This window comes from Pan paniscus, chromosome 1 (assembly GCF_029289425.2).
Source record: "Pan paniscus chromosome 1, NHGRI_mPanPan1-v2.0_pri, whole genome shotgun sequence".
Lineage (NCBI taxonomy): Eukaryota > Metazoa > Chordata > Mammalia > Primates > Hominidae > Pan > Pan paniscus.
The window spans coordinates 201,402,100-201,422,287 of record NC_073249.2 but is presented as its reverse complement, the minus strand read 5'-3'; the positions used below and the strand labels follow the sequence as shown (position 1 = coordinate 201,422,287).

The window sequence follows — 20,188 nt, the reverse complement described above, 5'->3', positions numbered from 1 at the left end:
AGTATGCAGGAGGCCTAGAATAGAAAAAAGAAATATGGAACAGCTTGGTCTTCTCAGCCTGCTCCCCTTTTTTGGATTTTATACAAGGAGGTGCCTGCAGAATGCAGCAGTGGTTCCAGTTTATTTTATGTTAAGGCTCACACACAACTTTCTATATTTTTTTTTTTGTCAAAAAATTTTTTTGTCTCTGGATCTCTTTACACTCTTAAAAATGATTGAGGCTGGACACTGTGGCTCACACCTGTAGTCCCAGCACTTTGGGAGGCCGAGACAGGTGGATCACTTGAGGTCAGGAGTTTGAGACCAGCCTGACCAACTTGGAGAAACCTCGTCTCTACTAAAAATGAAAAATTAGCTGGGCATGGTGGCGCATGCCTGTAATCCCAGCTACTTGGGAGGCTGAGGCAGGAGAATCACTTGAACCCAGGAGGCAGAGATTGCGGTGAGCCGAGATCGCACCATTGCATTCTAGCCTGGGCAACAAGCGAAACTCTGTCTCAAAAAAAAAAAAAAAGATTGAGAATATCACAGAGATTTGGTTTATATGGATTATATCTATCAATATTTACTGTATTAGAAATTAAAACTGGCTGGATGTGGTGGCTCATGCCTGTAGTCCCAACACTTTGGGAGGTCAAGGTAGGAGGATCACTTGAGCCCAGGATCTTGCTATGTTGACCAATCTGGGCAACATAGCGACATCCCATCTCTACAAAAAAAAAAAAAAAAAAAAAATTAGCCAAGCATGGTGGTATGTGCCCGTAGTCCTAATTACTCTGGAGGCTGAGGTAGGGGGATCACTTGAGCCCAGGTTGAGGTTGACGCTGCAGTGAGCTATGATTGTACCACTGCACTTCAGCCTGGGCAACAAAGGAAGACCCCAGTTCTGGAAAAAAAAAAAAAAAGAAGAAAGAAAAAAGTTAAAATAGAAAAATTTAAAACATTAGTTCACTTAAAAGTAACAATAAATTGCTGAGCACAGTGGCTCACGCCTGTAATCCCAGCACTTTGTGAGGCCAAGGCGGGTGGATCACCTGAAGTCAGGAGTTTGAGACCAGCCTGGTCAACATGGTGAAACCCCATCTCTACTAAAAATACAAAAATTAGCCAGGCATGGTGGTAGGCACCTGTAATCCCAGCTACTTGAGAGGCTGAGGTGGGAGAATCACTTGAACTGGGAGGTAGAGGTTGCAGTGAGCCAAGATTGTGCCATTGCACTCCAGCCTGGGCGACAGAGTGAGACTCCATCTCAAAAAAAAAAAAAAGAAAGAAAAGTAACAATAAATTAATAAATTCATGAGAAGACTGGTGTGGTTTTACATTTTTGCATAGCTCTTTAGTGTCTGGCTTACTAGAAGATACTTTGAGAACCACCGCTGTCGTCAGAGCCAGTGGCAGGTAGGCCAAATGGAGTGATAGTCTGGCACCCAGAACAAGGCTTATTAAATTAGTTTCTTCATAGTGAAGAACATTCAGAACAGATGGGAGCAGGTTCATGGTAATCGTTCAGGCAGAAGCTGCATTGGTTATCTTGGTTGTTGTTGCTTTGTCCAGACACCTTCCCAGTCAGTCACCTGTGTGTCATCTCTCCCTCTATATTCGTTGTAAGTATGTGCTTTGGTAAAAGTCCTACTGTCAGTCCTAAACACTTTTCTACATTACAGATCATTCATTCAACATTTTTTTTTTTGAGACGGAGTTTTGCTCTTGTTGCCCAGACTGGAGCTCAGTGGTATGATCTCGGCTCACTGTAACCTCCACCTCCTGGGTTCAAGCGATTCTCCTGCTTCAGCCTCCAGAGTAGCTGGGATTACAGGCATCTGCCTGGCTAATTTTTTTGTATTTTTAGTAGAGACGGGGTTTCACCATGTTGGCCAGGCTGGTCTCGAACTCCTGACTTCAGGTCATCCACCCGCCTCAGCCTCCCAAAGTGCTGGGATTATAGGCGTGAGCCACTGCGCCCGGCCTCAACAAATATTTTTTGAGAAAAAAAATAGTTAAGCTCCTGTAGTCAGAGTACTGTGCTGGGCACTAAGGAGATAAAACAGGGAACAAAATGGGCAGCTCCTTTTTTCTTGTGGACTTTACATCCGAACAGCTAATTACACAAAATATTATTTAATTATCATTGTGATTCAGCGTTCTTATAGTACAGGATGCTATGTGAGTATGTAATGGGGTCCTAGTCTTTATTTTGGGGTTAGGGCGGCTTATTGTGAGGAAGTGATATTTGTGCTGTGTGCCGAAGGATGAGTAGCTATGGAAGTGCTTCATTTAGTTTTAATTGTACTTAGGTAGGGATCTTGGCTTTGACTCAGAAAGAAATGTAGAAAAATGGAAGAACTAACCCTGAACAGTTTGAATGTTCCCAGTTATGAGAAGGACAGTCAACCATTTGGTGATAAGTACGGATTATCTGATTAGGGCATTGTCTTTTTTCTGAGACATCCTGTAATTGAGTGGAAATTCCATGACAATGAGAAATTTATGTTATATACCAGTGCTTCTAAAATTTGATTGTATGCGCAAGTAGCCTAGGGATCTGGTTAAAATGCAGGCTTAGATTAAATAGGTCCTGAAATTCTGCTTTTCTAAAAAGCTGATATGTGACGGTGATTCTGCTAGTCCAGAGACCAATACTTTGATTAGCAAGGCTGTAATTAACAAATGGCCAGTGTGAGACTTCAGGTAGAGTACAAGCCAGATAAGGGGCTGAATGAATGTTCTAGAGGTGATGTCCAGTAGGGAGAGGTATTGGATAACAGAAAAGATAAAGCAGTTTGGTCTAGGAAGTATCATGGCAGATACTGAATGCAAAAGATGACTCACAGTTGCCATTACTGAGAGGACAGGAAAGCTGGGATTGAGATGGATGGCTACTAGCAGAGCCAGTAAAATATTCCACAGACTCATTTCTGTAGTGAGGACCAAGTGAACTAAATGGCCATTAGTCTGCCTAGGGAAAAGGTCAGGTACTAGGGATTGATGGCCAGCTGGTGGTAATTGTGTGGGCTCCAGAAAATGATCTAGATGATAAGCAGCTAGAGATACTGGAGAAAAGGTGCACTTTACTTGGAATAAGAAGAACGTTGAATACTGCTTCTCATTAATCATAGATGATTAATCTATGGATGGAGAGTACTGCTAAATGGATTGAGGTAAAAAATGGTTGTAAATGGCAAAGGTAGGAATAGAATGGGGGGAGAATCTTATAGTTAATATTCACTTTGATAGAGTCACCACCATTAAGCCTAACAATTGCATAAGACTGCTTAATTTCATTGGCACTCGGAAGCTTACAAGACCATCAGAAGATGTTATTCATTTGCCCTTGTTTCAATATATTATTTTGGAAAATATCTTTTTGTTGCAGTTATGCTTTAAAATTTTGTTTAAGATACAGTATAGTTATTAGCAAATTTATTTGGATCAGAGAATCAAGGTAACATCAAATTAGCCATGAGTCATATAATGAACTGTGTATAAAAGTATTTTATATTTAATCATATTTTCTTCATGGTTTAAAAGAAATATTTTAGAATGCCATGATGGCTTAAATCCCTGTCTAATTTTCTCATCCCTTGGAATGTCATCTCTTTAGATTTGGCAAAAATCTTATGACCTTCAGAATATGAAAGGAGAGGAATTAGGGCTTTTACTGTGATGAGCAATCATTTTAGATTACTTGTCTTTAACTTCTGTACATGTACCTACAGAAGGATAAGAGGCATGATTTACTGATGGAGAGGGCTAAGTGAATACTGAATCAGGCAGCTGTCTTAAACTTCTAAAACCTCTAAGACTAAAATGACTTAATAGAATTCAAGATTAGTCTTAGAGAAAGTTAGGTTTGTTAATTAGGTTGTCTCTTGATTTTAGAGGCAGGCCTGCCTGAAAGGAGAGCCAGAGGAAAGTTGAGGGTATGGCATACGTTTGTAAAAGATCAAGTTTTCTTAGATACCTGTACTTCTAAACTGTGACTCAGTAAGAACTGGGTGTCAAGGAACATCAAAGGTATGAAAGCAGTTGTTTGAAAAGAAATGTATCAAAAGGAACCCCGCCTTAAAGTTATGCAATTGAAAAAGAATAGTCACTAACAAAGATGGTAATTTTTGAACTACGTTAGTTTTAAATGATTGAATTATTAAAAAGTACGTATTCAACAGGCTACCATTCTTTGGATAATGCTATCTAAATAGTGAAGCGGAGTGTTGCCATGGCAGGATCTGACTGGGGTCTGACTGGGATCCTGCCATGCCTTCGGGGCATTTTGGGCAGAAAGCAATTGGTGGTACTCTTTCTTCTCCACTTTGGGAATGGTAAGGACTAGACCTGATGGGGTACCCTTCATGTCTCATTCAGCTACATTCCAGAGATAGCTCCATGGGGAAAAGGATTAATCAGGAAAAATAATATATTTCCATGCCCTTTTTTTTTTTTTTTTTAAGAGATGGTGTCTTGGCCAGACACAGTGGCTCACGCCTGTAATCCCAGCACTTTGGGAGGCCAAGGCGGGCAGATCACTTGAGGTCAGGAATTTGAGACCAGCCTGGCCAACATGGTGAAAACACGTCTCTACTAAAAAAAATACAAAAATTAGCTGAGTGTGGTGTGGTGGTGTGCACCTGTAGTCTCAGCTACTTGGGAGGCCAAGGCAGGAGGATCACTTGAACCCGGGAAGTGGAGGTTGCAGTGAGCTGAAATCATGCCACCACACTCCAGCCTGGGTGATAGGGTGAAACTCAGTCTTTAAATAAATAAATAAATAAATAAATAAAGAGATGGGGGTCTCACTTTGTTGACCAGGCTGGACTTGAACCCCTGGGCTCAAATGATCCTCCTACCTCAGCCTCCCAAATAGCTGGGACTACAGGTGCACGCCACTGCTTCTAGCTATGCCATTTTTTAAAAAGTGCTCTGAAACCATGGTGGAGAGGCTGTTATTCCTTTTTCAAAACGTAGAAAGGGTTCTAGACACAAGGAAAAAAACTCTTAGTTTTAAAGTCAAGCACCTTGGAAATCTAGTTTCAAACTAGATTTGTGCTCCCGAATACCTGCATGAGTCAGTTGTGTTTTTTTGTTTGTTTTTGTTTTTGTTTTGAGACAGGGTCTTGCTCTGTCACCCAGGCTGGAGTGCAGTGGCACAGTCGTGGCTCACTGCAGCGTGGACCTCCCAGGTTCAAACAGTTCTTTTACCTCAGCCTTCTGAGTAGCTGGGACTACAAGTGTGCGCCACTACACCTGGCTAATTTTTAAATTTTTTGTACAGATGGGGTCTCACTACGTTGCCCAGGCTGGTCTCGAACTCCTGGACACCTTGGCCACCCAAAGTGCTGGGATTACAGATATAAGCCACTGTGCCTGGCCCTCGTTTGTTCTTTGTAATAAAATGTGCATTGCTCTCCACTAGGTCAGTTATGGATTTAATGAATGAGAATTACGAGGACTCTATCTTCATCTGGCCAGCAGAACTCTAGTGAAATGAAACTGAAAGGTGGGACTTAGGATTCAAGACTGTGTTCTGGCCAGGCACATACCTGAAATCCCAACACTTTGGGAGGGTGAGACAGGAGGAGCCCAGGAGTTTGAGACCAGCCTGGGTAACATGGTGAGACCCCCATCTCTATTAAAAAAAAAAAAAAAAAAAGCCAAACGTGGTGGCGCATGCCTATATTACCACCTATTTGGGAAGCTGAGGTAGAAGGATCACTTGAGCCCAGTAGATTGAGGCTGCTGTGAGCTATGATCGTGCCATTGCACTCCATCCTGGGAGACAGCTCAAGACCCTGTCTCAAAAAAAAAAAAAAAAAAGATTGCGTTCTTTTGTGATTTGCTTCGGATTCCTTTATGGCATACCTCTTAGTAGAAACTTATTATCAAACCTAAAGAAGTTCTAAGGATAAATATTAGAAATCGACCCTAGATGACAAATTATGTATCACTGTGAATACTGTATCATTGAGGGTCAAATGTTTCTGTTCTTGACATCTCTTGCCTGAATGGCTTCAAAGGGCACAAAATAAATCCTCAATGCTGGATCCTGCTTTTTTTTTCTTTTTTCTTTTTTTCTCTTTTCTTTTTATTATTTTACTTTAAGTTCTTGCTTTTGTTTTTGTTTTTTTCCTCCAAGTATGTAAGTCTTTTGTATCTTATTGGAATATATTTCAAAATTATTTATTAAAAATCTCAATTTTGTTGTTTTTTTAAATGACTAATTTGATCACATCAGTATTGGAATATTTGTATTACAAAATACCGTGCAAGGCTTTATCCCAAATGAAAGTGAATTTTAGGTATTTCCATTTTGTATATTGTGGAAAATATTTTTTAATACCTAAATTTGACCTCCAGAATTGGCAGGATTAGGAGCACAGAAATAGAGGCTTGTTAACAAGTAGAATCTAAAGGCTTCTATTGTCCATTATGCAACTAATGAACTGGAAAATTGACCTATAGAGTATATGAAAAATAATATTTTTTTCTGTATCCTTGTTTGACCTACTGCAGTGGTTACATATGTGTCCTAACTGGCTTGTCTGAGTGTTTCTGTTTAACACAAGTCCAGAGGGAACTGGGAACACACATTTATATCTCAGCTGGAGCATGGCTTAGATGTTTAAGGAGTTTTTTCTTTAATGTACATTTTTATGCTTTCACAGCCCTTGGTAGTGATTAGCATCTGCTCCCTAAGTTTGTTTCTGTCTATTTGGGGAAGTCATTTGGTTTTTGTTTGGTTAATGCAGATGAATACTATATACAGAGGCAAGAGGAAAAAAGGGGGAAAAAAAGACAGAATTCTTTAAGCATGTAAGGATGTGCATCAAGAATTTCAAAGACTCTTCAAACAGATGTATAGGGGTGGGGAAACAGCAAATTTGAAGCCTTTCAACTGTGACATTTTCTTCTAATGAAGAACAGCTTGAAAGCTGTAATTTTGAGAGTGTTGCAGTATTTTGAAGTCAGACACTTAGCACATTTTTAAAATAGTGGTGGGATTTAAATGGTTTTTTTCCATCTTAAGTGGAATTAAGCGTTTTTGGTATCATCTTATCTTGATAGTTTTGGGTCTGAGAATGAACACCAGAGCATTTAAAATGCAGATGGGCCACGGCAGCATCTCTTTTTTGTGCTTTATCTCCATTGTTTTCATGATATATGGAGGTATTTTTTTGTCGTTTTAAACAGAAACAGTGAATTTTCTATTTCTAGTTACTCACAAATGACCTTAAATTAATTCTTTATTTTTATATTTTGCAGTACATTTTTATACCTGAAATTCCTGGTGGTGTGGGCACTTGTCCTCCTAGCAGATTTTGTCCTGGAGTTCAGATTTGAATACCTGTGGCCATTCTGGCTTTTCATCAGAAGCGTCTATGATTCCTTCAGATACCAGGGACTGGTATGTCTAGTAATACATGTTTTCCATGTGTGGGGACCATTCAGCTGTTTAGAGTAGATGTTATTAGCAATACTCAGGTAACTATGTTAGGATTAGCTAATAGGGTCTGTTAACTGAAATTGACCTCTAAACTATTTTGTCTAAACCCATTGATCAAATAGTTACATTTTCTCCTCCTCTCCCATTCCAGTGAAACAGAACAGTGGAGGAAGCAATAATTACTCAGGCTTTTGGAGGGCGGCAACCTAGTCTGGGGATGGCATATTCCCTCCTCTTCCATTTCCCATTGCAACCATAAAGGCCGTTCCTACCTTAAAAAAAAAAATTGCTCAGTCCTGCTTTGAAGTGTTTCTGGGTTCCCTGTTGCTAGGTTAGTGATTGGATTCGAGTTAGAGTAGTGTTTCAAACGTTTTGGTCTCAGGGCCCCTTTTCACTCGTAAAAACTATTGAGGACTCCAGAGAGCCTTTGTTAATGTGGCTTATATCTATCCAGATTTACTGTATTAGAAATTAAAACTGAGAAAAATTTAAAATACACACTTATTAATGCACTTAAACATATTAATAAGCCCATTACACGTTAATAGAAATTACATTTTTAAGTGAAAAATAGCTATATTTTCTAAAACAAACAGAATATAGAAGAGTGGCTCCATTTTTGTAAATCTCTTTAATATTTGGCTCAATGGAAGACACCTACATTCTCATATCTGCTTCTGAAGTCAGTCTGTTACTGTATCACATGTCATGTAACTTACAGAAAATTCCACCATATGCATGAGTGAGTGTAAAAAAGGCAGATAACATCTTAGTATTGTTATGAAAATAGTTTTAACCTCAAAGAGCCCTTGGAGGGATCTCAAAGACACCCCAGAAATCCCCAAACCACATTTAGACAGCTGCTGGATTGGAGCAAGCATAAGCCTGGGCTTGTTCCCTTGATTAATGTGTTAATTCTGTTGTGTTCTACAGCCACATCTTAAAACTATAACTCTCCCACCCAGGCCTGGTGCTTTGGTCAGAGCAAATCCATGCTTTAAAAAGATAGTTTCGGCTTATGTTCTATTGGCGGTAGGGGTGTCCAGAGGAAAGCTGCATTATTAAAATTATTATTAGTTTGGTGCAATTACTTTTGCACCAACCTAATAGCATCAGTATATTTCTTACTAATATTGTGGTTCATCTGTGCTCCAGACAGCCTGTCTTTTAAGAATGAAGCTCTTTAGGAATGGTTTGTGAGGAGAGAGAAGACTTTTCTGTATTAAAATTCTAGTTTTTTCAGGGCCAGACGTGGTGGTTCACACCTGTAATCCCAGCACTTTGGGAGGCCAAGGCGGGTGGATCACAAGGTCAGGAGATTGAGACCACCCTAGCTAACATGGTGAAACCCTGTCTCTACTAAAGTTACAAAAAATTAGTTGGGTGTGGTGGCAAGTGCCTACAGTTGCAGCTACTCAAGAGGCCGAGGCAGAAGAATTGCTTGAACCCGGGAGGTGGAGGTTGCAGTGAGCCAAGATCGCACCACTGCACTCCAGCCTGGGTGACAGAGTGAGACTCCATCTCAAAAAAGAAAAAAGAAAAAAATTCTAGTTCTTTCAGGTAACCCACATTTATTTGGAATCCAAATGAATTCACTGTGGTCCCACCTCAGCTCATTCTGATCCAGTTCTTTTTCATGATTTGAGGACCATAAAGTACTAGTATTCTTTAATGTTAAAGTAACCACTACTTTTTATATGGTTGATTTTAAATGTTTAAAATTTCCTTTTGTGAATTTGCTCTACAGTTACCAAGTTATCTCTTAGCAGTTTCAATAATTTTGTCCAACATGTGTTTAACAATGTGTGGTTGAAAATAACAGGTTCTAAGATGTATCTTTTATTTTGTTTTATTTTTCCCTTTAGGCCTTCTCAGTATTTTTTGTTTGTGTAGCATTCACGTCAAATATAATATGCCTGCTGTTCATCCCCATACAGTGGCTTTTTTTTGCTGCTAGCACATATGTATGGGTTCAGTACGTATGGCACACAGGTAAGTCTTAATGATTCCTTAGATGGATAGAAATCTTAGATTCAAATTTTTAAATGTGGTTATTTCTTTGAATACATTATTTAGAGTTGAGTTTAATGTGGACATTTTAAAGTTTTCTTTTCTTAATAGGTTATAATATACCTTCAAAAATATATATCTTTTTTCGTTATTTGAATAAAAACTTTAAGCTGTTACGATTTGATATTTCAATTACAGGCATTGCAGGTACCAGCTCTCACTCTGAATATATCTTTAAAAAAAAATAGTTAGACTGATTTCTATTTAGGTATACTTGAAGACAGCCATGTGCCAAAAAAGAAAAAAAAATGTTCATGGAATTTCATCATTGAAAGGAATGTCATTTAGATGAACCCTTAATTTGGCAAAAGAATCCTCACAGCATCCCTGGCACGTGGTGGTTTTACCTCTGATGGAAAACCTACAGTGACAAGGAACTTACCTACCATTCCTGGTACCCTACTCTGTTTTTGGGCAGCTATAAAATAAAGTTATTCCTCATGTTAAGCCAGAATTTTCTTCCTTAAATTTTGACCCAGTATGTCTTCACTGTTTTGGGGCTCGTTGATTTCTTTTTTAAAAATTTCTATTTTTTTTTAAGATGGGGTCTCACTATGTTGCCCAGGCTGGACTTGAACTCCTGGGCTCAAATGATCCTCCCACCTCAGCCTCCTAAGTATCTGGACTAAGCCACAGCTTGCTGATTTCTTGGAGGATCTAAAGAGGCTTTCCCAGAAAAATATAAGGGAATGTATAAAACTTTTCCTTAAAATGTCAAGGGGGCCAGGCGCAGTGGCTCACGCCTGTAATCCCAGCACTTTGGGAGGCTGAGGCAGGCAGATCACCTGAGGTCAGGAGTTTGAAACCAATCTGGCCAGCATGGTGAAACCCCACCTCTACTAAAAATACAAAAATTAGCTGGGTGTGGTGGCACATGCCTGTAATCCCAGCTACTCGGGTGGCCAAGGCAAGAGAATCGCTTGAACTCAGGAGACAGAGGTGGCAGTGAGCTGAGACTGCGCCACTGCACTCCAGCCTGGGTGACAGAGCGAGACTCCATCTCAAAAAACACACAACAAAGCAACACATAATAAAAAAATATTAAGGGCCCTACCAGACCATCCCCTCAATCCCAAACATTGAACCTCTGCATTAGAGCCACACTGAATGAATGTAATCTCCCTTCCACGTTAATATTTCTTTAGAGATTTAAAGACACTGTCATAACCTCTTAAGTCTTTTCTGTAGGCAAGAACACCTCTGGTTTCATCATCTTTTCCTTATATATTTTAAGCACTTTCACCCTCCTAGTCTGCCTACCTCAGTGGTTCTCTACACTGTGGCAGGTGTGTTCTGACTAGAGTAGAGCTCTCTACTTCTTAGAGCTATACTTCTGTCACTTCAGACTAAGATCAGATGAGATATTTTGACAGCCTCAGCCCACTGTGAAAGCCAGAGCTTGGTATGCACTAGGATTTGAGGATTGGCTGTCAGAGTCAAATTTGTCTGCAAAGCTGCATGAAACTTGATTCTTGGGCCTAGCTACAACCTGTAGGATTTTGACCAGAGAGGGAGCACCAAATAATAATAAAAGCTGTCTGGACCAATATTCATCCTCTTCTCAGAACTGCTAAGATGATGATGTTGGCCCATGTAGAAGACACAGTTGAGCTGTATTTTTTAAAGTATCTGCTATGAGCATGATTTTCTCCATGTTTCACACTCTTTCATATCTGACTTGATTTATAAGCTACTATGAAGGTTCTTTAGTCTGCTTTCCTCTAATTAAAGTGATTTTTCTTCCCACCAGTTTTTAATTTGTATTTTCTTATCCTGGGCCTCAGTTTCTAGTGAGCTGCCTTTTACACTCGTCACTCTCCCTAGGTCTCAGCTTCTCTGTTATATAAAGGTATAGTCATCTAAATAATGGCTAAAGAACCTTCCACCTCAAATATTCTGTGACTCTGATGAGCTGTGGTGATTTCTTAAATTTCTTTAGTAATATCTTAGTAGTGGAGAAGAAACTAACCATATAACTATTAATAGAACCTATTGGAAACTAGTTCAGTGGGTGACCCACAGGGCAGCAGTGTAGCTAATGTCATAAAATGCTACTGGCCCATCTTTAGCCCTAGGCTCAGAAATGCATATTGGAATAGCTAAGTTATGAAATATGTTTTAATTTGGGATGACTAGTGCTTAAACAAACGAAACAAAAAACTACTCTTATTGGGCTGACAAATATGAGTGCAATTCCTATAACTTGGGGTAGTTGTTAAAATTTAAAATTATTTCCTGACAATATTAGGAATGGTTGATGAAATTACATATGATTACAAAGAATAATATTGTAGCATAAGCTTTTTTCCTGGTGGTTAAGAGGGGAAAAAAAACAGGATATAAAACTGTATGTACAATATGATTATTATACTTGCTCAAAAATGCTTTCAATGTGATTTTGTTTATTTCATAGATGTAGAATACAGGTATTTTGTCTAATTTTTCTATTTTTTTCTGTAATGTGCTTATTATGTTTATAATAACCTTATAAATTAATATACAGAATAGGGCAGATAAATATTTGAAAATGCATTTTGAAATGATTTTGAAAATGCATTGTTCTGTGGGTTGCTGTTCTTCCTCCTACATTGTGAAAATACCTATTTTTGGGCTGGGCACGGTGGCTCACACCTGCAATCGCAGCACTTTGGGAGGCCAAGGCGGATGGATCATTTGAATTCAGGAGTTCAAAACCAACCTGGCCAAAATGGCGAAACTCATCTCTACTAAAAATACAAAAATTAGCCAGGCATGGTGGCGTGTGTGTAATCCCAGCTGCTCAGGAGGCTGAGGCAGGAAAATCGCTTGAACCCAGGAGGCAGAGGTTGCAGTGAGCTGAAATCGCATCTGTACTTCACTACACTCCAGCACTCCACTGCACTCCAGCCTGGGCGACAGAGCGAGACTCTGTCTCCAAAAAAAAAAAGAAAAAAAAAAAGAAAAGGAAAAAAAGTACCTATTTTTGATACGTTAAATTCATAAGAGTGGTTGAGACCATTAGCTGGCTTCACAGAGCATCCAGTGACAACTTCACTCAGGTACTAGGACTAAGGGAGGTTCTCCTTAGAAGCAGATTTAGTACTGTCTCTGTGAACTTGGGCCCAGTTTATTTAAACTCTGGGGTTTACTCTTCAACAAAATGAGGAAGTTAGACAAAATGATCTTCCTAGTTTGAAGATACTATGATTTTTCTTTAGTTTCATCCCAAAGATCCTTAGCAAAAAGCCTTCAGGTCACTGATTTTTTTCCCCCTCGTGCCCATGTAGTCCACATTCATAAATATCCCATTATTAGTCATGTCCTGATATAGATGGACCTAGCCTGCAGATTTTGATTCTAAAAGCCAATGGACATTTGCCTTTATTTGCATCTTATTTTGTTGCAAGTTGCTTTTTCCTCCCTTGAAAATTGTTTTTAATTACAAAGGGAATATGAATTTGTGCTTCAGAAAAAAAATTTTTGAACAGTACTTAAGTGTCAGAAACATTTCTTTGTCCTACAACTTGTTCTTACTTAAGGATTATTTTTTTTATGTCATTCCATGACAATGCAGATCTTCCTCATTCTTTAGGAAACCTTCAACATATTTCATTATATAGATTTATCATAAACAGTTTCCTGTTGATGAACATTTAAATTCTAAATTTTTGCTATTGCAAATAATATTACGGTGAATTTTTTTTTTTTTTGAGGCAGAGTCTCGTTCTGTTGCCCAGGCTGGAGTGCAGTGGCGCAATCTCGGCTCACTGCAACCTCTGCCTCCTGGGTTCAAGCAATTCCCTTGCCTCAGCCTCCCGAGTAACTGGAATTACAGGTGTGCGCCACCATGCCCAGCTAATTTTTGTATTTTTAGTAGAGATGGGGTTTCACCACGTTAGTCAGGCTGGTCTTGAACTCCTGACCTCGTGATCCACCCACCTTGGCCTCCCAAAGTGCTGGGATTACAAGCATGAGCCACCACGCCTGGCCCTACAGTGAATTTTTTTTTTTTTTTTTTTTTGAGACGGAGTTTCGCTCTTGTTGCCCAGGCTGAAGTGCAATGATGCAATCTTGGCTCACCGCAACCTCTGCCTCCCGGGTTCAAGCGATTCTCCTGCCTTAGCCTCCCAAGTAGCTGAGATTACAGGCGCCTGCCACCACGCCCAGCTAATGTTTGTATTTTTAGTAGAAACAGGGTTTTGCCATGTTGGCCAGGCTGGTCTTGAACTCCCGACCTCAGGTGATCCGCCCTCCTCAGCCTCCCAAAGTGCTGGGATTACAGGTGTGAGCCACTGTGCCCAGCCCAGTGAATATTTTTATGTATTTATCTCAAGACTCTTTTATGTTTCTATGGGGTAGATTCTTAGAAGTGGAATTTCTGGGCCAGGCACGGTGGCTCACGCCTGTAATCCCAGCACTTTGGGAGGCTGAGGTAGGCGGATCACGAGGTCAGCAGATGGAGACCATCCTGGCTAACACGATGAAACCCTGTCTCTACTAAAAATACAAAAAATTAGCCGGTCGTGGTGGTGGGCGCCTATAGTCCCAGCTATTTGAGAGGTTGAGGCAGGAGAATTGCTTGAACCTGAGAGGCGGAGCTTGCAGTGAGCCGAGATTACGCCACTGCACTCCAGCCTGGGCGACAGAGTGAGACTCCCTCAAAAAAAAAAAAAAAAAAAGAAGTGGAATTTCTGGGTAAAAGAAAGGTACAAGTATTTAAATTTAAATATACTGCCAAATTGCTATCTAAAATGGTTGTCCCAATTTATATTATTGCCGAGTATGAAAATGAACCTTTGCCCATACCCTCCCTATGCTATTATCTGTCTTTAAAAATTTTATCTAATAGTTAAGAAAATGGAATCTGATTGGTTTAATTTGTATTTCTCTAATCAGTAGTTAACATCTTTTTCTATGTTTTTTAGCCATCTGTATTTCTTCTTTTGTGACTCGTAAAGTATTTTCTTTAGTTAGCTTTTTATTGATTTGTAGGAACTCTTTGTATGTCAGGGCTATGAATCCTTTGTTTTACATACATTGTAAATATTTTTTGCCAGGACGTTTGTCTTTTATTTTTGTCAGTGATTCTGTGGAATCATTTGTCATATAAAAGCTTTCAGTTTGGATCAGTTTGCCTTTTAATTTAGTTTAGGTGAAGGTCTTAATGAAAGTTACTGTCGTCAAATTAGTCTCCCAAACAATCCATCTGTTAGTTACTATATCGTTTATTAATGCTTGCCTCTCTGCTGCTTTCTCACAGAAAGGGGAGTGTGTTTGCCTACAGTGTCTCTCTGGATCCTCTTTGTTTATATTGAAGCAGCCATTAGATTTAAAGATCTCAAAAACTTTCATGTAGACCTTTGTCGTCCATTTGCTGCTCACTGGTAAGTATTACATAAATGTGTGTGTGTGTGTGTGTGTGTGTGTGTGTGTGTATATATATATATATATTTTTTTTTTTTTTTTAGACGGAGTCTCGCTCTGTCACCCAGGCTGGAATGCAGTGGCACGATCTTGGTTATGCAACCTCTGCCTCCCGGCTTCAAGCGATTTTCCTGCCTCAGCCTCCCAAGTAGCTGGGATTACAGGCGCGTGCCACCACACCTGGCTGATTTTTGTATTTTTAGTAGAGACAGGGTTTCATCATATTGGCCAGACTGGTCTCGAACTCCTGACCTCAAGTGATCCACCTTTCTCGGCCTCCCAAAGTGCTGGGATTATAGGTGTGAGCCAGTGCACCCAGCCAGTATTATATATATTCTTTGTCTATAATTCATTTCACTGTAGAATGTTAAGTTCAACTGTAAATTTATTCTTAGAAATTTTACATGGACCCAGAAAGCAGTACAGCATGGTTGGAAAGACCATGAGCTCCCCCTTTTCAAGCAGATGAGTGAATCCCAGCTCTGTCCTCTGACAGCTTGTGTTGCCTTGTCACTGCCTCTAAGCCATGGTTTTCTTACCTGCCTCACTGTGTCATGGGAAAAAAGAACTGAAGTGATACATGTATTCAACTTAATGCCAAGCACATAGGTGTCTGATGAATGTTAGCTATGTTTGTTATAATCAGGTAATGATTCCAGAAGGTCTTGATGAAATATATGGCTAATTCATGAAACTTAAAATAATTTAGAATTTCCTTAGCCTATTTATAAAAGTAAGAGAATATTATTAATAATTTTTGAATGAATATTATTTCTCTTTATGTTAATGAATATTAAGATATTATTCATTTAATCTTAACCATGAAACATTTTTGAAAAATGAGCTTGGTTCTTATTTATATCTATTGTGGAACTTACCACCTAATGTATGTTTCTCCTAAACACACCAATTTTTACTAATATTTATGGCAGAAACCAAAATAAACAGTAATCAACTAAAAAAATACTGTTTCCAGTATTTTTAGTCTTTTTACAAACAAGTAAATTAAATGAACTTGGTCAATAAAACATGTCACTGTAAGTTTGTAGTGAGACCACATTTAGACTAATTATAAATTGATACATTTTCATGTTAGTGAAACTTATATGGGCTTGACAGTGTTTGCAGAGGCTTTGAAATGATGTTAGGCAGGCTGGTAAGTTCAATGAAAATATTTAACTTTCTATCCCAGAGATTAGAGTTCTAAGTACAGCTGGTTTAATTTGGTGATACAAACCAAATGTTGGCACTGATCATATCGGATACTTATCTAAATGATTCTTGAATTTATGTATGACAGAATTTATATATGACAGAGTGTTTGTGAACCAATCTTCAAGGAATAGCTGGTGACAGTACCCCTCAGGCAGCAAGAAGATTAAATTAGTCACCTGAATTTGACCCTGCCTTCTAGTATTGAAAATCAAATGATGTCCTTGTGATTTTTTTTTTTTTAACACTTATGTTTACTTTTGGCTACCCATAAAGTCTCTACCCTTTTAGTTTTTAAAAGCATACAGGCCAGGCGTGGTGGCTCACACCTGTAATCCCAGCACTTTGGGAGGCCGAGGTGAGTGGATCACGAGGTCGAGAGATCGAGACCATCCTGGCCAACATGGTGAAACCCTGTCTCTACTAAAATTACAAAAATTAGCTGGGCATGGTGGTGCAGGCCTGTAGTCCCAGCTACTCAGGAGGCTGAGGCAGGAGAATCACTTGAACCCGAGAGGCGGAGGTTGCAGTGAGCCAAGATCACGCCACTGCACTCCAGCCTGGGCAACAGAGCGAGACTCCATTTCAAAAAAAAAAAAAAAGGGTACAGGTATCTGCCTAAGTTCTAATGCATAAGGCAGTTTCTTCAATATTTCTTCAAAGGCATTATTAGCCACTGTATCTGACAGTCACTGTGGTGACTCCTTGAATTAATTTGAAGAATGCCAACGTCTAATGGGAAGTGTCGTCTTACGGTCTAGCAGTCCTGTTGTTCCTGGGGGTTTTGTTCTGTGTGCCAGTTGCTTCTGATTTCCACAGTAGACATTACATTTATTTGTATGTCTAGTGAATGCTATTCTCAACTACCATCATCAATTAGAATTTATTTTTAAATTTTAAGCCATAGGTATGCTCATGTGCTTGAGGCACAGGTGGTTCATTTTAAACCTACAATTACTGGCTGGATTGTCTTCTTTCTAGTATTGGGTACCCTGTGGTAACTTTGGGCTTTGGCTTCAAAAGTTACGTAAGCTACAAAATGCGGTTAAGGAAGCAAAAAGAAGTACAAAAAGAGAACGAGTTTTACATGCAACTTCTTCAACAAGCTCTCCCTCCAGAGCAACAGATGCTACAGAAGCAAGAAAAAGAGGCCGAGGAAGGTAGGTCTTTACCCTAAAGCTGTTGGCTCAATAGGCTAGTCATTATTTTGTCTCTTGGTAGAATTTTCTTTTCTGGAAAAGTAGCTAGGATTTTGTTTTTTTCCGTCTAATGGTGTTCCTCCTCAGGGTCATTGTTTTATTTGGTCAATGAAATACAGATTGTGAATGAAGTTTTTTACATACTGTCTGAAGACTATGTGTTTAAATATGTTTATTTTATTATTTTAAAATATATTTATATCTTTTTTATATTTTAATTCTGATTTTTTTTTTAATTTAGTTTTTTGAGACAGGGAGGGTCTCACTCTGTTGCCTAAGCTGGAGTGCAGTGATAACAGTTAGGGCCCACTGCAGCCTCAAACTCCTGGGAGCAAAGTAATCCTCCCTCCTCAGCCTCCTGAGCAGCTGCTACCATGGGCATGTGCCACCATGCCTGGCTAATTTTTTTAAATTATTTTTTTGTAGAGATGAGGTCTCACTGTGTTGTTCAGGCTAGTCTCGAACTCCTGATCTCAAGCAATCTTCCCACCTCCACCTTCTAAAGTGTAGGGATTACAGGCATGAGCCACTATGCCCAGCCTGTTTTACGTATTTTAAAATATATATTCTCAGCAACAAAATAGTATGGAACTATGTGAACTGGTAATTGAAGCAAGCCAAGAACCAAAGTATAAGCACAATGGAGATGTAGACATGTAGAATTGAACTTCAGAAGCCAGATGTCTTCTGAATAGAGCCAAGATGGATAGGTCGTGTTTTAAATGCTTCATATAATGTAATGCAGATTTTAAATTGAACCATTTCTAATGGAATCTCTCTCATGGGCATTTGACCAATAGAAATAGATAATTGGCAGTAGCTAGTTTCCATTGGTTTGAAAGTTGAAAGTTTGAGGTCATGTTTTTATTTAATATATTTCAAAATTTTGTTTTTGTGTGATGTGGTGCAAAAATATCTCTTCAAGTAGACCTTAGTAAATTGGAATGTGTAGACCCGATACACAAAATTCTTTCTGAGTGGTCTGGTAAATTATACAGACTTCCTTATTACCTCAACACTAGAGTCCAGAAAAAGGATAGACGTCCTGTATCCTAAAATTATTCCTCTTCTTTTGTTTCATTTAACCTCTTTCTTTTCAGTAAAGTTATTAACAGTTCGTTTACTCCAGGCACTTAAAAAATATGACTTCTTAGGATCTGCCTTTGTCCTCTCACCTCAGTGATAGGCGAGTTTGATTTGACTAATACACAAAGTGTGACCTAATTATAAAACCCTGATCTTGTTTTCAAGACTAGACCTTTAGTGGCCATCATTTTCATAAATGATGGTGATTTTCTAAATGTAGAGTTTCTCAAATGTATTTGGATTTTCTTCTATTTTTTCCTACATCTTCTAGTAAACTATGAGGATTTGCTTCTTGATTAGCATATAATGAGTGTGCAAACTAATGTGAATTTCTTAAGTGTAGATAATAGTTTGTTGAATTAATCTGTGTTGTTAAACAACTAAATATTCCGGTGTGGGCTTTTTGTTTGTTGGTTTGTTTTTGGTATTGTAGCAGCCAAAGGATTACCTGATATGGATTCTTCGATCCTTATACACCACAATGGAGGTATCCCAGCCAACAAAAAACTCTCCACAACTTTGCCAGAGATAGAATACCGAGAAAAAGGGAAAGAAAAGGACAAGGATGCCAAAAAACACAACCTTGGAATAAATAACAACAATATTCTACAACCTGTAGACTCTAAAATACAAGAGATTGAGTATATGGAAAACCATATCAATAGTAAAAGATTAAATAATGATCTTGTGGGAAGTACAGAAAATCTCTTGAAAGAGGACTCATGCACTGCTTCCTCAAAAAATTACAAAAATGCCAGTGGAGTTGTGAACTCTTCACCTCGAAGTCATAGCGCCACAAATGGGAGCATTCCTTCCTCATCTAGTAAAAATGAGAAGAAGCAGAAATGCACTAGCAAGAGCCCAAGTACACACAAGGACTTAATGGAAAATTGTATTCCTAATAACCAGCTAAGCAAACCAGACGCACTGGTCAGGTAAGTGCACATGCTGCATCCTTACTAACACTTTCCAGTAAACTTGACATACTCTTGACATACTCCCATATGGGCCTGTAGGGATTGTTTGTAATCAGATATTGTGACTAGTGATGTGTGGTGTTTTACATGAGTTTGTTGGCCACCTTGTGTTATTGTTTTGAAGCATTGATTTCAGCTCTTTGCAGTGTTCTGAATAAGGAGTGACACTAAATTACTTCCCACATGTGACAAATTGACCTGTAACTTGATTCTTCTAGTCGTGTTGTAAGGCACTTCTTTGGTCCTTGTCCTTTTCTGTTTGCATGTCCAGAGTTCTCTTGGCATAAACACAAAAAGAAGAGTTTGTGCTTGTTCACGCAAATCTCTGTCAAACAGATATACATTGCAGGAGAGGGGTGAGAAAGTTGTCCTTACTACTTTGTGCTTGTTTTGTTTTTCTGTTTGTTTTTCTGCACTTAGAATATGAATTATCCTAGATAACTCTGGGAAATTTAGATTTGAAAAGCAATCTCTTTCACAAAAATCCATGGAGAAACAGTGTTAGACACAAAGTTTAATTAGGAATGTTCCTTTTCTCATTTTAATTAAAAGAATTTTTTTTTTTTTTTTGAGACGGAGTCTTGCTCTATTGCCCAGGCTGGCACGATCTCGGCTCACTGCAACCTCCGCCTCCTGGCTCCAAGTGATTCTCCTGCCTCAGCCTCCCAACTAACTGGGATTACAGGTGCTTGCCGCCATGCCAGGCTAATTTTTTTGTATTTTTAATAGTGACAGGATTTCACCATGTTGCCCAGGCTGGTCTCAAACTCCTGACCTCAAGTGATCCACCTGCTTTGGCCTCC

General features: G+C 39.1%; 1 protein-coding gene across 3 annotated transcripts in view; it reads left to right on the top strand.

Moving 5' to 3' along the window:
* MACO1 (macoilin 1) overlaps positions 1-20,188 on the top strand; it is a 69,773-nt gene that overhangs the window by 9,160 nt on the left and 40,425 nt on the right. For all 3 annotated transcript variants that reach the window (XM_003809477.7, XM_034958487.3, XM_063593949.1), the window contains 5 exons: positions 7,258-7,399; positions 9,304-9,430; positions 14,748-14,871; positions 17,105-17,283; positions 18,842-19,343. In XM_003809477.7, the coding sequence (XP_003809525.1) occupies positions 7,258-7,399; positions 9,304-9,430; positions 14,748-14,871; positions 17,105-17,283; positions 18,842-19,343 (1,074 nt within the window). The remainder of the gene's footprint in view (positions 1-7,257; positions 7,400-9,303; positions 9,431-14,747; positions 14,872-17,104; positions 17,284-18,841; positions 19,344-20,188) is intronic.